The following is a 16,121-nucleotide window of genomic DNA, read 5'->3' as shown; positions in this document are numbered from 1 at the left end:
CTATTTGTGTGCTTTAAGTAATAAAACTTAATGCAACAATTAACTCACTTTGACTTTTTGTGACTTACTATTGCTATATCAAGTAATAGGTAGTGTAAGCAGTTTGATTTGTTAAAATCAAACACAAGAAATGCAGTATTGTGTGAAGCATTTTGATTATAGAAAAAGGGGGGGAAAGATATATATTTTTTTGTTGTAATATGTTAGAAATATAAAAGCATTAAATGTGACAAAATGACAACATTTGCTCAAACCAAAGAAATTTTTTTTAAATTCACCTATATTATCATTAAATTGTGCTAAAGAAAAAAAAAAAAACATTTAAATTGGTGGTTCAATATTTTATACGATATATTAAAACGTATGCAGTACGAGTCAAATTTTGGAAACATTACTATTTTTAACATTACTACGTCTCTTGCTCATCAAGCCTGCATTTATTTGATCAAAAATACAGAAAAAACATTAATATTTTGAAATATTATTACAATTTAAAATAGTGGTTTTCTACTATATATATATATATATATATATATATATAATTTATCCCTGTGATGCAAAGCTGAATTTTCAGCATCATTACTCCAGTCTTCAGTGTCACATGATCCTTCAGAAATCATTATAATATGCTGATTTATTATCATCATTGTTGGAAACTGTTGTGCTGCTTAATATATTTTTATAACCTGTGATACTCTTTTCAGGATTTATTTAAAACAGAAATATTTTTACCGTTCAAAAGTTTGGGGTCAGTAATTTTTTTCTTTCTTTTTTTTTGAAAGAAATGAATACTTTTATTCAGCAAGGATGCATTAAATTGATAAAAAGTGAAAGATTTATATCATTATAGGAAAGATTTCTATTTTGAATAAATGCTGTTTTTTAAACTTTTTATTCATAAAGTATCACGTTCCAAAAAAATATTATGCAGCACAACTTTTTCCAAAAATGTATAATAACTGAGTATCAAATCAGCATATTAGAATGATTAAATCAAGTGACACTGAAGACTGGAGTGATGGCTGATAAAAATTCAGCTTTGCATCACAGAAATAAAGTATATTTAAAATATATTAAAATAGAAACCGTTATATTAAATTGTAATAATATTTCACAATATTACTGTTTCCTTCAGTATTTTTGATCAAATAAATGCAAGATTGATGAGAATAAAAGACTGATTTCAAAAACATTAAAAACAGTAATGTATCCAAACTTTTGACCGGTACTGTACATGTTGGGGTCAAAGGGACATGAAAGTACTGCATTCTAGGAATGACCCCATTACCAAAACCTCTTCCAAACAGCGGGTGGCGGTCACGAGCTGAAATCCTGTCTGATCCTCACTGTGCCTGTTGGGGAAGAAATGCACAATCAGCCGTTCAAACAGCGGCGCTATGAACGAACAGACATGGATTCAGATATTAACTCAATTTCAGGTATTATTATTATTATTTTGATTCAGTTTCTAAAGTTGATGTGCATGTATTTTATAAATAATTTGTTTAAACGTCTGTCTGATGAGTAACTAGGCAAGTTCATTTTTGTTTACACTACAGTCGTTATTCATATTAATTTGTTTATCTTCATTTTTGCAGCATATATTTTTTTTGTGAGGACCTTGTCTGTTCTTTTCAATACATTTTAAAAACCGTTTAAGATAACAAATAAAATTTGCTTTTGAACAGTACATGTCTTTAAATGAACTTTTCAACAACAGACGTTCTGTAGATTATGCTTTTTAACATGTGCAGAGGTTTAGTTGATCTCAGTTTAGTCCCAGTATCAGGAAAGTAAAGCTAACATTGTGTATTGTGTTCTCCAGGCTCAGTGTCGCGGTTATGTGATGAGGCAAGGTCTGAGTTTGGTTCAGACTCAGTTTGAGGACATCGTGCGAGAGATTGATGGAGGATTGGATCACTTGCAGTGGAGAGGAAACATCATTCCCAAACCTCACTTTACTGACACTGTGAGCTTCTCTGTCATTACTCATTTCTCATACTGTCTACTGCTGTTTAAGAACTACATATGTCACAGAAGCTATGCCTTAAAGTTTCATTATCACTTTTATTTAAGATTTTCAGATAATGTCTTGTTTGTGTTATTTAGCCATCGAAAGCATCTCATCTGATGATTAATCGATTGAGTATCAATATTCACATTGCATAATAATAGATTTGAATGTGTATAATGTAATCTATAGAAAAGCCTATTGCTGCAGTATGAACGCTCCAGGTTTCAGTGCCATGACCGTCAGGATGACTCTGAGAGGGAACAGAAGATAGAAAATGAGGACGGTGAGAAAACTCTCTCACAGTCTGAAATCCAGGTACCGGAGAGAGACGAAGCTCCTGAAACAGCCAGCAGAGACACTTCCACACCTGTGGACGACAGAGGAGAGAACGTAGTCGGACAAAACCTGGCGGATTATTCTACTACACTCTGCAGTGCTGTGAATTCAGATGTTTGCCACAGCAGCTTATTTCAGACAGGTGCTATGAGAAGAGACTTTGGCAACAAAATACCCCCCAAAAATAAAGAATACAACAAAAAAAAAAACAGCTGGACTTTATGTTTTTGTTTTTGGCAGGACCAAGTTTGCATTCGGTTTGGAAAGACACTGCACACACTCCTGACTCTCTGAAGCAGCAGCGGAGCACTTTGGCCATGGAGCTGCTGTGGATCCAGCAAGCCATCAGTAGCAGAAAGAAAGTGAGAAAAGTTGATCATTTTTAACATTAATGTTTAAAATATATGTCTGAAAATGTATCTGCTCTGCTCCTTTGCAGTATCTCTCCCTTAAACAGAGAATGGATGTGTCACACTGATACTGGACCAGGGCTGAAGTGGACCAACATTTTGAGAGATGTTTTTGTAATTTCTTTGTAACATTTACAGAATGTTTAAGAATTGTTGTAAATCTGTTTATTTATAAGTTTGTTTTGTCCATAAATGTGTCTGTGTTAAAGAAGAGATTGTATTTTTGTATTATGACATTTCAGAAATAAATAAAACTTGCACATATATCGAGAAGGGGGAGAGATTTGTTTTCCTGTATCACAATTAAGCCGTTAATGTTTAATTCTGAAAGGACCATTATCTCCATTATCCAAGTTTTTGGATAAAACTTCACCAGGGTACTAAATACGTACAATGTTATGTATATTTATATATGTATAGTAGTATGCTATTAAGAAGCAGAGGTGGGAGTAAGTCACACATGTGCAAGTCACAAGTAAGTCTCAAGTCTTAACCTTCAAGTCTCAAGCAAGTCCAAGTCAATTTTGTGAAAAGCAAGTCAAGTCAAGTCAAGTCACTGCTTTATGTCAAGCAAGTCAAGTCAAGTCGTAGCTTGGGTCACAAGTCACTGGCAAGTCATACAAACGTTTGATGATTTCACAGAATTTATATATTAAAATAAGTTAAAACTACATAAGTTGTGGACTATGGTTTTATTTGCAACATTTTTTTTAAATATGCATTTCCACATACAGCTGAGTGGTTAAAAATCTAAAAAAAGAAATAAAATTTCAAACTACATAGCCTAAAATGTAAATGTAACTGAAATTAGGCCAACATTAAAGCATGAAAAATAAATATGCCTCAAACATTGCAGTAGACCATTAAAAGATATTAAACAATTCACAATTCAAGTATAATGGTTCCTATGATACCAAATGGCATTCTTCAAACTGGCATCCCCTTTATGGAACATGAACACATCCTTAACAACAAGTTAGATCTTTCCTTTTTAACAAAAGAATAACAAGAAAAAAACAGTAATAATTGAATTGACACAAAACTTAAACCTGTCAATCAGGTGGGTTGACTATTGTACATTATTAATCTGTGTGAGTGAGTGATTTATTAATATTTGTGAATGATGTGTGTGCATGTGTATGAGTGAAAGGTGTATTGTTTGCATGTCCATGGTTGTGTTTGACTTTCTCTGTGTGTGTGTGTGTGTGTGTGTGTGTGTGTGTGTGTGTGTGTGTGTGTGTGTGTGTGTGAGAGAGAGAGAGAGAGAGAGAGGTGATTTGATTGAGTGTGAATTGATTCATTAATATTTGTGAGTGAATGTGTGTGCGTGTGTATGAGTGAAGAGTGTATTATTTGTTTGCATGTGTGCATGGTTGTGCTTGCAAGTTTGAATTTTTGTTTTGTTTATTTGTGTATGCATGGTTCGGTTCGATAGTCTGTATGTTTTTTTTTTCTTTGTGTGTAGGTGTCTTTTTACAATCTTTTATGTGCATCCCCAAAAACTATCCAATTATTAGACACTGTACACATGCTATTATGCTATTAAAGGACAACTCCGGCGCAAAATGAACCTGGGGTGTAATAACACATGGGAACCGAGTCGACCGTTCTCTGGGATTTGTTTTCATGATAATCGAATGTAAAGAGTTTTATCTCTAAAAACTGATTAGCTTATAACGCTAGTATATAGGGCATAGAGTAAGTAAAAAGAAATCGCTAGTTAATACCACTAACAAGGCTCAAAATGGCCCCACACTAACACGGTAGCATAATGAGGGTGCTTGTTAGTGGTATTAACTAGCGATTTCTTTTTACTTACTCTATGCCCTATATACTAGCGTTATAAGCAAATCAGTTTTTAGAGATAAAACTCTTTACATTCGATTATCATGAAAACAGATCCCAGAGAACGGTCGACTCTGTACCAATGTGTTATTAATTATTATTAAATTACAGTTACATTTTTATTATATTTCTTTTAACATTCAAGTCAACCCTGGGATAGCAGACTATATTGGTAGCATATAACTAGACAGTACAAAGGGATGTATGCAGGTAAGAAAAACTGGAATATGGCATATTTTAACCCGATTTTAATTTTCAAGAAATGTTTTGTTTTTCGCTGTGCTTTTGTATGTAAGGGATTATTCAGATCATAAAAAAAACATTAATCCAAGGCACTCGAATATTATTAAATATATATAGAAAGCCTTTATTTCATCATGGCTTTAATATTTTAAAATCAGGTGACAAGTAGTATACTTGCACACCTATGCGTTGCGGCTAATGAGCCTTCGTCAGGGTGTGTGACCAAAGCCCCTTTCACACAGAGATTCCGGAAAATACACGGATAAAGTGACCCGAGATTTGACTCGGGTTAGTTTGATTTTGGTTCATTCACACTGCCAGTGATTTTCCGGAATAAGAGAGTGCGTTCACACACAACCCGTAAAAATCCCGTAAAGACACATGACATCGGTGTGACTTTAATGTCTCAGCAGCGTCTTAAGTTTGCTTATGAGCTGCGATTTCTCTCTCGAGAAACCATGCTTGTGCATTTTTTTTCCCTCTCTGATTCTATCATAAACTTGCGCATTACATACCGTTTCACAGCAGGCGAACGATCCCGCGCTTCAGCGTCATCACTACATGCGGCTTTTGTTCACACAGCGAGCGTTCCTGCTGCGTCACGTGATTGTTGCGGTGCGTTCAAATACAGATATTTATTTTTAAAAAGACAAGTTATTTCGAGTCATTTACCTCAAGTCCGAGTCAAGTCTCAAGTCATGAATATCAAGTCAAAGTCAAGTCAAGTCTTTTATTAATATTTGTCAAGCAAGTCTCAAGTCCTAAAATTTGCGACTTAAGTCTGACTCGAGTCAAGTCATTGACTCGAGTCCCCCATCTCTGTTAAGAAGTGGGCGTTGTGCTTTTATGCAAAATTTATTTGCATCTATTGTACAGATTCTTTATATAGTCTCAAAATATAATCAGTATTATAGCCCAGCGATAAATTTAAAGTTGGATATAGTGGGCTACATTAAGATTTAACCGCACTCAATTGTTTATATCGTCGCAAAATGTAAACTATTTTATCGCCCATCTCTAATCTAAACCCGACTATAATAAGGCATGAAAATAGCCTATGGTAGCCTATAAACGTTAACTTCATGATTTGACTTAACTTCCAAGTTCAGGGTTGCTGTCTTATATTTATATTGGAAATGGTAAACGAAAGGCAGTTTTTCTTCACTGTCACTCCACAGAGGTTATTTACGTCACTGTGTTTAAAGGTTTCTGCTCTCTGGTCTGTAGTGATGATAAGGGACATAATTCTCCGAGGACACGAACAAACACTTCACACTTCTTCACACACAACCCTCGATATAGCCGTTTGAGGGGGAAAAAAATCTTATTTATTTTTCCTTAACTTATTTATTAATTCAGGTAAGCGATTCATTTGAATTTATTGAGGAATAGAGGTAAATGGTGTTGGTGGTGTAAGTGTAATTAATAAATTGAAGTGTTTCTGTTGCCCTCTCTCTCTCTCTCTCTCTCTCTCTCTCTCTCTCTCTCTCTCTCTCTCTCTCTCTCTCTCTCACACACACACTCTCTCTATCTCTATCTCTCTCTCTCTCTCTCCCTCACCCTCTCCGTCTTGTTGTTACTGATTGTAAAGCCCCACAAAGGCCGCCGCCATAGTTAGTAATGCTCCCATGGCAACCAGGAAACACTTCACTTCAGTCTGTGTGCGAAAGGGAGGGAGTCTGGGTGAGGTATTTGAGTCTCTCACACTCAGTGGTTTACTATTAGAAATAAACACTAAAAAACTGGAAGTAACAGACCAGATGATATTTCTTTCCAGGTGATCAACTGGATAATATAAATTTCCTTTGTAAGTATTTTTTTTTTGTGAGTGTGTGTGGATTTACATAAGGATGTGAGTGCATCTCTGATCTGTATTAAATGAATCAATTTGTGTATTCTTGTGTATGAATAAGGTTTGGATCTGTACTTTTACAGCTGTGTTAACAAATGTATGGTTACATTTTGGTGGCATAAATAAGGTGTCGTATTTAGGGGGGTAATCTCTGTTTGTGTTTATTTTACAGGTGTGTGTTAATGTGGCTAGTTTAGGGTCATGGCATCCACTGGTGTCTCTAGTCACCTGCCTCCAGTCAAGAGTGTAAAGGTCTACAGAAATGGAGACCCCTTCTTTTCAGGTTGGAACAGGTTCTAAAACAGTTTTCTGTATAATTGCAGTACAGTCAAAGCATATATATATATATATATATATATATATATATATATATATATATATATATATACACTGGGCCTAAAACTAAGCTAAACTCTCAATGGCTGGTGACTTTAGAAAATTTACCAGCCAGAAATATTTTTTATATTTGTGACGTATTTCCAAGTGAAACGGAATATTGAATAGAGGGCGGGGTTTCACTTTAGCTCACTTCCTCGCCATCCCTCGCTCATAGAAAACTGACGGATGGGGGGGGAGTGGTTAAGGATATTTAACCCAAGGTATCAAACTGACGTCATTAGGGAAGAAAGCAAATGTTCAGATTTCGATTAAAGATTACCACGACAAACACATTTTTTTCTGTGTTTTAACGTTTAACACAGATTCATTGTTTACAACAAGACTAGTAATGTGTGCTAACAAAGTAAAAAGGGTACATTTTTATTTCATAACGACTTTAAACTGATTTAGCAAAAACAGCCATTTATGACACCATTTCTTGGTTCTTTTTTGTTTGATTGACATTAAAAATACATAAAGACAGCAGCAGAAATGTATTAGGATGTTGTCACTTCAACACCTGCACAGATCCAATATACTGTTACTGTACACAATGTGTGATTGTACTACACATGCGCTTTCTTTCTCGACTTTTTACTTTCACTAAAGAAATTACATATTGTGTTTACTAGGATATATACTCACAGAGACGGGCATTTTTTTACATAATTTTGTGCGAATATGTCCGTTCAAGTGCAAGAAGACGTAAAACAGAGCTTATTTCAGTATTCGCGCACTTTGGTTTTTAGCGCACACTAAATATCCCACACAACGCGTGAGTTCCTTTTTACATCTTGCACTTGAATATTTAAATTGGCAATTTTGAATATTTAAATTGGCAAGGCTTAAACTTTCGTAACATTGGATCGTTAGAATTCATAAAAATGTTACCGGACAACTGGCAATTGACACCGTTTCATATACTCGCCAATGCCAAATTTTTACACGCATTTGGTGCTTGGCGAGTGAGTGTTAATTTTAGCCCCTGTGATACAGTATTTCTGAAATAAAACTACATGTGTCATTGCATATATGTGTCATATATTTCATATATATATATATACACTCACCTAAAGGATTATTAGGAACACCTGTTCAATTTCTCATTAATGCAATTATCTAATCAACCAATCACATGGCAGTTGCTTCAATGCATTTAGGGGTGTGGTCCTGGTCAAGACAATCTCCTGAACTCCAAACTGAATGTCAGAATGGGAAAGAAAGGTGATTTAAGCAATTTTGAGCATGGCATGGTTGTTGGTACCAGATGGGCCGGTCTGAGTATTTCACAATCTGCTCAGTTACTGGGATTTTCACGCACAACCATTTCTAGGGTTTACAAAGAATGGTGTGAAAAGGGAAAAACATCCAGTATGCGGCAGTCCTGTGGGCAAAAATGCCTTGTTGATGCTAGAGGTCAGAGGAGAATGGGCCGACTGATTCAAGCTGATAGAAGAGAAACTTTGACTGAAATAACCACTCGTTACAACCGAGGTATGCAGCAAAGCATTTGTGAAGCCACAACACGCACAACCTTGAGGCGGATGGGCTACAACAGCAGAAGACCCCACCGGGTACCACTCATCTCCACTACAAATAGGAAAAAGAGGCTACAATTTGCACGAGCTCACCTAAATTGGACAGTTGAAGACTGGAAAAATGTTGCCTGGTCTGATGAGTCTCGATTTCTGTTGAGACATTCAGATGGTAGAGTCAGAATTTGGCATAAACAGAATGAGAACATGGATCCATCATGCCTTGTTACCACTGTGCAGGCTGGTGGTGGTGGTGTAATGGTGTGGGGGATGTTTTCTTGGCACACTTTAGGCCCCTTAGTGCCAATTGGGCATCGTTTAAATGCCACGGCCTACCTGAGCATTGTTTCTGACCATGTCCATCCCTTTATGACCACCATGTACCCATCCTCTGATGGCTACTTCCAGCAGGATAATGCACCATGTCACAAAGCTCGAATCATTTCAAATTGGTTTCTTGAACATGACAATGAGTTCACTGTACTAAAATGGCCCCCACAGTCACCAGATCTCAACCCAATAGAGCATCTTTGGGATGTGGTGGAACGGGAGCTTCGTGCCCTGGATGTGCATCCCACAAATCTCCATCAACTGCAAGATGCTATCCTATCAATATGGGCCAACATTTCTAAAGAATGCTTTCAGCACCTTGTTGAATCAATGCCACGTAGAATTAAGTCAGTTCTGAAGGCGAAAGGGGGTCAAACACAGTATTAGTATGGTGTTCCTAATAATCCTTTAGGTGAGTGTATATAGAATATTGAATTGAATATATACTGTGTATATTTCTGAAATAAAACGACATGAGTCATTTCATATATGTGTGTATGTGTATGTCTTTTTGGATCAGGAAGGAGATTTGTGGTCAACCAGAGGCAAATCTCCAACATGGATGCATTTCTTAATGATATCACTCTCAGTATCGGAGCTCCATTGGCTGTTCGAACTCTCTATACGCCACGCTGCGGCCACCGGGTCACGGACCTCACTGACCTACAGCAAGGGGCACAGTATGTGGCTGCAGGGTTTGAGCGCTTTAAGAAACTGGAGTAAGTGTGAATTCATTTAGAATGAGAATATTCTGAATTACACTGTCCTTTACATCAAGGGAACAATTTGATGTTGAGACTCAACACTTCAAAGTCAATGTTAACTAAAACTAAAATTAAAAATAATTTTCAGTAATTGAAACAAAGCTTAAAATTAAATGAAATATAAGTATTAGATGAAAAGATTAGGCTAAACTTAAAAAACCTACACAAAACTTATAAATGTTGCAACTAACTGAAATAAATGAAATGTTAAATAAGTTGAAGTACTAAAATACAAAAAATATATACAAATTAATAACTACTTAACAAATGAATTAATAACACATAACAAAATTATTAAAGTCCCCCTGTGGTGAAAATCAAGCTTTTAATGTTGTTTATATGTCTATGTGGTGTTTTTTATGTGCATTAAGACAAACCATATAAGACCGTCTCAAAATCGCGGTTTGAAATCGCTGGTGTGAGTGAGTGGATGTGAGTGTAAATATTCATTGAACCGTGTATACTAAATGAGGCAAGGGTGTAGAGTTACATTCAAGCTATTTTAAGGCATGAAGGAAACAACTTTTAAATTTGTCATGTTGGTGATCAAATATGAGTTTTAAGGGATACAGTTATTAAGGGGGACTTTAAAACCAAAATTAAGATGAAAATATCTTTAAAAAAATCAAAATTTTCATAAATACTTTGAGTTAAAGTAGGATCATGCATCAATAAACTAGATTCCAGGCTTGATATTATAAATGGCTAAAACCTGCATAGTATTTGTCTGTCTTTTCTGTATGTGTTTAGTTATCTGAGTACAGGACAGAAGAAGGGTCCAATGTTCAGAGCTGTGGAACCAACACAGGTACATCAGTTGTGTACTTATTACTGATTTGTTGCTTTTTAAATCTAATTAAGCTATGAATCAAAATTGTACAATATTCTAAAGTTGATATATGTAATTATGCATCAAAAATCAAACCTGTTTGTCTGTGTACTGGCGTGTTATGTTGTGTTTGTGTTTTTTGTTGTTTTGTTGCTGTGGATGTTTTGCTGAAGTGTGTCATAAAGAGGTGGAGAGGGAGAAAGGGGTGTTATTGTCCCTTCCAACAATAGAAGGCCAGGGGAGACACGCTGTTAGTGTTATCGGATCAGAAAGCTTGTTAGGACATGTTTAAGAGCCTGACCCCTTAATGCTGCGCACAGAGCTGCTAAAACCACTGTTAATAATAGCCTTGAGAGCAGGGGACACTGACTCAGCATCAACAACATATTTGATTTACTTTGGTGGAAAATCACTGACTGCATATTATCCTGCTTATTAGACAGCTACGTACCTGCCAAATAAAGAAATGGACATTTAATATTGATTTGCAGTTTTTGTATTATGTGAGAATTAAGGGGATGCAACGTGATATGAGAGACATGATGAGAGACTGTGTGGGAAATTAGTTTCCTGAGAATTAGTTTACAGTTTAATGGTCACTATACAAAAAAATATTGTTTGTATAGTATTATTGTGATTGTCTTGTTGTTATAGACAAAATAATACATATAATTAATTAAGTTAATTAATAATAAGTACTCTTTTTACAGGCTAAAGCACTGGTCAGGCCTAATGTGTCTGCAAAATGGAGGAAAGTCATCACTCTGCCCTGGATCATACAGTGAGAACTCAGACATTTAAATGCACAAACATAATGCTTTAACTCTGTTAAACCACTTTTTATCATGCTTTCAGAGAAATTGAAACTTATTCTTCCTTATCCCTCTCGTATTCAGTGTATTTAGGAACGGGGACATCCTCAGTCCTGCCCTGCGTCTGATCATTCCCAGACCCATGCAGAAAAATCTAGAGCAGATCCTGAGGCTCATTTCGGAAAAGGCCATGCTTCGCACAGGAGCTGTGCGCAGGTGATAAAAAATATACATACTGTATGTGTTACGATGAACGTATGAAGCAAGTCCTCATACATGGTGAGATTCCTGCAATCATTTCACTTTGTTGACCTCTCAGGCTCTGTACTCTGGAGGGCTTCACAGTGACCTCCACAGAGGAGCTGGAGTCTGGGCAAAGCTATGTTGCTGTTGGAACAGAGAGGTTCAAGAAACTCCCATATGTGGAGATACTGCTGAACAAAGCATCAGGCAGCAGCGCGGACAGGTGATGAGGGTGGATAACTGAGATGAACAATACTCTAATGTTGTACATACACTACTGAATAAAAAAAATATTTTTATACTTTATATTTTTGAAAGGAGTCACTCATGCTCACCAAGGTTGCATTTATTTGATCAAAAATTCAGTAAAAAGTACTATTGTGATATATTATTACAATATAAAATAACTATTTTCTATTTTAATATATTTGAAAGTGTAAGTTATTCCGGTGATTGCAAAGCTGCCATTACTCCAGTCTTCAGTGTCACATGATCCTTCAGAAATCATTCTAATATAATATTTTGTGCTCAGGAAACATTTTTTACTATCAGTGTTGAAAACAGCTGTGAATTCTTTGATATAGAACATTCAAAAGAACAGTGTTTGAAATAGAAATGCTGTGTAACATTATACATGTCTTTACTTTCTATTTTGATCCATGAATGCATTCTTACTGAATAAAGGTATTATTTCTTTATTTTCAAAATTATTACAATTTTATTGATCCCATACATTTGACTTGTAGTGTAAGTATAAATTATATCATGTTAAATAGGATCTATTTGTCTTCACTCTAGACATTTTGCAGGAGACAGAGGATTACAGAGAAGAATTAAGGTACTATTTACACTAATATATAGTGGAGTTAAAGTAAATATATCTTAAATATTTCTTTTTTATTAAAAAATATATTACAAATCATTACAAAATCATATAATAAATATATTTTGAGGTTTAAATTAGATTTTAACTTTTTAGTCTCAGACTTACGTATGGAGCCCCCCTGTATGTTTATTTTTAGTGTGTCAGATTAATACATTTTCATAAGACAAACTGTTCTATTGAAGTTCGTTAATGTTCTTTTATCATGATCCGACTCAAGAGTAGAAAGATTTTTCCTCAGGACAGCCACAGTGACTCCACCCTCCTGAATTCACCAGAGGTAAAAACCAAATACTCAGTTTTTCTAATTCTCCTTTTTCCCCCCTCTGTTATACACCGTAAACAATGCACTTTTTAAAATCCACATTTTTTGTGCTTTAAAGTAGAGCGTCATCGTTCAACCGAACCCAAAAAGGCTTCAGATTGTTCACCCACTATATTGAACATATCTTGTGTAAATGGTGTCTGCTTTCAGAGGGAAGGCAGGCGTGTGAAGTCCACAGGAGATGAGGTGGAGCGAGAGAGTTCCCCTCAGCTGGTTAAGAGGAGAGGAAAGAGAGGAGAAAGAGAGGAGAACTCTGTTTTCTACGCCAGACCTGTGAGGGTTCGCAGACACCCACACACACAGAGACCCCCACCTAAAGCCACAACAGGTGAATGCTGAACAATTAAATAAAATATACTTACTAAATAAAATGTAACTTTTTTTGTTTATTAACCTGTTGCAGTCTCTCTTGTGATATTGTGTAATTGTGTTAGATGAGCACAGTGTGTTTAAGGCCTCTGAGAACAGTATGAGAGAGGAGGTTCGAGGTGCTGAAGAGGTCGCAGAGGATGAAAACACAACTGTAGAGCTTCCCATTGACCAGGTACACCTCTCCCCTCTTTTGTCCCATCTCATCTCATCTAGTCTTTTCTAAAATTGTTTTCATTTCAGAGAGAAGCAGATATTGTGGAGGATGAAGAGCCTCCTGAAAGAGATCTGTTTGACCCAGCCAGTACAAATCATGTGAGTGTGTGAAATGCACATGATAGTAATGACAACTCAATCATGAAATAACACTATTTGTTCCAATTAAGATGCATTCTGGTGAAATACACAGTCCATCAGATGATCTTTCCAGTGAAAACGGAGAGAAAGAGTTTGTAGTGTCCGAGAAGGAGTCATGGGACGATACGTCAGCTTTGCGGAGAGAAACACAGCAGGGATACACGTCCAGCATAGAGTCTCAGCCTGATGCGAATAAACATGACATTGTAAGACACTGTGCATTGAACATGGACTTTTTTTTTGTAGTTTTACATCTTGTGTTTTCACTTAGTCTTAATCATTTTAAGAGGGATTATCATATAATCTCATAAAATGATGCAGATTTTCTTCAGGTCAGCATAATTCTTTCATTTCGTTCCCATTTAGGAGTCAGACACACAGCATTTCAGATCTTCATCATCATCATCACTCAGGGTCTCTGAACATTCCCCACGAAGTGAAGAAACACAGCAAGAACCAGTCAGTTTATGAGTTGTAAATATATTTAATGCATAATATTTCAATGCAAATTATGTTGTGTAGTGCCATCTCTAGTAAAGGCCTGATATCTAATTGCTTGTGGTAGCCAATAATACTCAATGCATCTTTTTATAGTCTAATATCGGATTGCGTATTTAGAAATTATTAGAATTATGTGTAAACATTAATCATTTATATACCTTGTCTTGCTCTCTTTGTGTATGTATCAGACTTTGGGTTCCCATGAGGAACAGACAGACAGGGATGCTGAGCGCCCTCTCCAGGCTGAAGATGATGCAGGACACAGAGACACACCTTCCCAATCCACACACATGCTCTGAACATGGAGAACGCTATAAAATTGACATTATTTTGGTGAAAAATGGCATTTAAAATAATGTACCCTTCAAAGTAACAGTGATCTCAGCATGCAGAGATTCAGTGAAAAATATGCTTTTTTTATTTCTTATGTTTAACCAAATATGACCTCTGAATATAAAAATATTTAAAATAAAGGTATTTCTAACACTAGCCACTTTTCCATTATTAATCCATATAAACTTCTGATAATAATACAATAAGTACAAACATTTTGTATGTTCCACAATCCACATGCGCTTAAAAGTGACTCTTCCCACAGTTGCAGTTAAAGTGCAAAACATTTGGATTTCACCAACACAGTTCAAGTAAAGATTTTAAGTTATACATCGTTTTCTCCTGGTAAAGGTTCACGGTATATACAGAAAAGGAAGCAGTACAGATATTGTGTCAGTTTTCAGTGAGGAGAATTGGTTTGACAACATGGCTGGAGCCGAGCTTTCTCCTCATTCACCTTCCAGTCCAGTGGCATGTTTTAGTGGTCACTTGTGTTACGAAGCCCTGTGCCGTCCGTCTCAGAGACAGAACTCAGGACGCACACAGTCACTCCAGACATGACAAGTAACATTCCCAGCAGAGCTCCTACATGAGCAGAGAGACAGAGAGTGAAAGACCTGTATAGAGATATTGAGTGATGTTATTAAAGGTACTTTAATACCTTACCCTTTCCTCCAAACTCTTCTCCAAGCAATTTCCCCATTAGTAATGTGAACAGAAATGTGAGGGAATTCACCATGGGCACGGCCAGAGATAGATCTACAAAACAAACAGCACTTAAAATCTCAACACTACAATAATATTCTCTCATTATGATTGAGAATCATATATACTGAAGAAATAGTAAGATATGCTAATCCTAACATAAGTTGTCAATACCTAGAAATTTCTCACCTGTAGAAGCGAGAGTGAAATAGAAAACTACTGATCCACTTTGGTTTAACAAGAATGGCACCAAATACTAAAACATAAATAATATATGCAAATTATATAATAAAGTATACAAAAATTCTGGTACAGACTACATGCATAAAATAATTACACACCTTGAGATTAAGAAAAAGGAATTTGATCTCGGCCAAAAACTGGAGGAGTTTGTTGTCCCTCTGAACTCCTTCAATGCCCTCTGAGCCTTTTTTCAGGAAGGGGTTTGTTCCTCCCCACAATATCGAGACCAACAACAGACAAAGCACTTCACCTGGAGAGAACGTTTATGCGATATTTTTTAATGGACAATTCAACACATTTATATAATATAAACAAGACGGAACATAGTGATTCCATATAAATATATGCAGACACACTTGTGGAAGACAGATATACTACTGCTGAATTCAGAATCGCATTCCGCCATTGAAAGAAATGGTAAACGTAGTACGAGAGTAATGTAAGTTACTAGTATGCAGTTCCGAATTCAGCTCTAAACCTTTGGACAGCATACACGACAGTCTCACCTGCTGACACCATCCTACTCTTCTTCAAGTAAATGAAACTGGCACTACCTTTTTCTTGTATGGTTTGGTTTAAGGGCGGTTGATAATCCAACTTTTGGTGTATTACCGCCACCAACTGGACTGGAGTGAAGCATCAACGGAAGGAAAAACAAAACAATCATGAGGAAATAAAATAAATAAAAAATAAAAAAACAAAAAAAATCCTTAAATTTGTGCCATGGAAATGTCATTTAAATTCTACTTTCCAATTCTGTTATTTTGAGATAAGTAAGTATTTCTCTCTGTATTCTTGACTGTTGAGGCAACTT

The 16,121-nt window shown here is 36.0% G+C and overlaps 3 protein-coding genes across 11 annotated transcripts; 2 read left to right on the top strand and 1 right to left on the bottom strand.

The window, feature by feature from the left end:
- The first annotated feature begins 1,324 nt into the window (after positions 1-1,324).
- Positions 1,325-3,037, top strand: iqcc (IQ motif containing C). 3 transcript variants are annotated; one of them, XM_079855678.1, is made up of 5 exons: positions 1,325-1,439; positions 1,826-1,969; positions 2,318-2,492; positions 2,591-2,712; positions 2,790-3,037. In XM_079855678.1, exons 1-5 carry the CDS (start codon positions 1,398-1,400, stop codon positions 2,826-2,828), a joined length of 522 nt encoding a protein of 173 aa, XP_079711804.1. In that variant the 5' UTR covers positions 1,325-1,397; the 3' UTR covers positions 2,829-3,037. The 3 variants fall into 3 exon arrangements, with proteins under 3 accessions (XP_079711804.1, XP_079711803.1, XP_079711802.1); XM_079855677.1 differs by having other exon boundaries at positions 2,222-2,492; XM_079855676.1 differs by having other exon boundaries at positions 2,204-2,492.
- A 3,036-nt stretch (positions 3,038-6,073) lies between these two features.
- On the top strand, positions 6,074-14,514 carry dcdc2b (doublecortin domain containing 2B). Of its 5 annotated transcripts, XM_079854565.1 has the most exons (17): positions 6,077-6,207; positions 6,440-6,536; positions 6,626-6,655; positions 6,873-6,983; positions 9,464-9,662; positions 10,458-10,515; positions 11,247-11,317; positions 11,433-11,564; positions 11,668-11,814; positions 12,390-12,429; positions 12,695-12,754; positions 12,950-13,127; positions 13,234-13,343; positions 13,412-13,483; positions 13,555-13,731; positions 13,892-13,984; positions 14,215-14,514. In XM_079854565.1, the coding sequence occupies exons 4-17, from the start codon at positions 6,902-6,904 to the stop codon at positions 14,323-14,325; spliced, it is 1,530 nt and encodes a 509-aa protein (XP_079710691.1). In that variant the 5' UTR covers positions 6,077-6,207; positions 6,440-6,536; positions 6,626-6,655; positions 6,873-6,901; the 3' UTR covers positions 14,326-14,514. The 5 variants fall into 5 exon arrangements, with proteins under 5 accessions (XP_079710690.1, XP_079710691.1, XP_079710694.1 ...); XM_079854564.1 differs by lacking the exon at positions 6,626-6,655 and having other exon boundaries at positions 6,074-6,207; positions 6,893-6,983; positions 14,215-14,513; XM_079854568.1 differs by lacking the exon at positions 6,077-6,207 and having other exon boundaries at positions 6,503-6,536; positions 12,716-12,754; positions 14,215-14,341.
- tmem234 (transmembrane protein 234) lies at positions 13,995-15,896 on the bottom strand. 3 transcript variants are annotated; one of them, XM_079854570.1, is made up of 6 exons: positions 15,814-15,896; positions 15,406-15,557; positions 15,254-15,320; positions 15,026-15,118; positions 14,817-14,944; positions 13,995-14,337 (listed from the first exon to the last, which is right to left on the bottom strand). In XM_079854570.1, exons 1-5 carry the CDS (start codon positions 15,824-15,826, stop codon positions 14,838-14,840), a joined length of 432 nt encoding a protein of 143 aa, XP_079710696.1. In that variant the 5' UTR covers positions 15,827-15,896; the 3' UTR covers positions 13,995-14,337; positions 14,817-14,837. The 3 variants fall into 3 exon arrangements, with proteins under 3 accessions (XP_079710696.1, XP_079710697.1, XP_079710695.1); XM_079854571.1 differs by having other exon boundaries at positions 14,257-14,321; XM_079854569.1 differs by lacking the exon at positions 13,995-14,337 and having other exon boundaries at positions 14,506-14,944.
- Positions 15,897-16,121: the final 225 nt, after the last annotated feature.

This window comes from Squalius cephalus (assembly GCF_949319135.1).
Source record: "Squalius cephalus genome assembly, chromosome: 21".
NCBI classification, from domain to species: domain Eukaryota; kingdom Metazoa; phylum Chordata; class Actinopteri; order Cypriniformes; family Leuciscidae; genus Squalius; species Squalius cephalus.
This window is presented reverse-complemented; position numbering and strand designations above follow the sequence as displayed.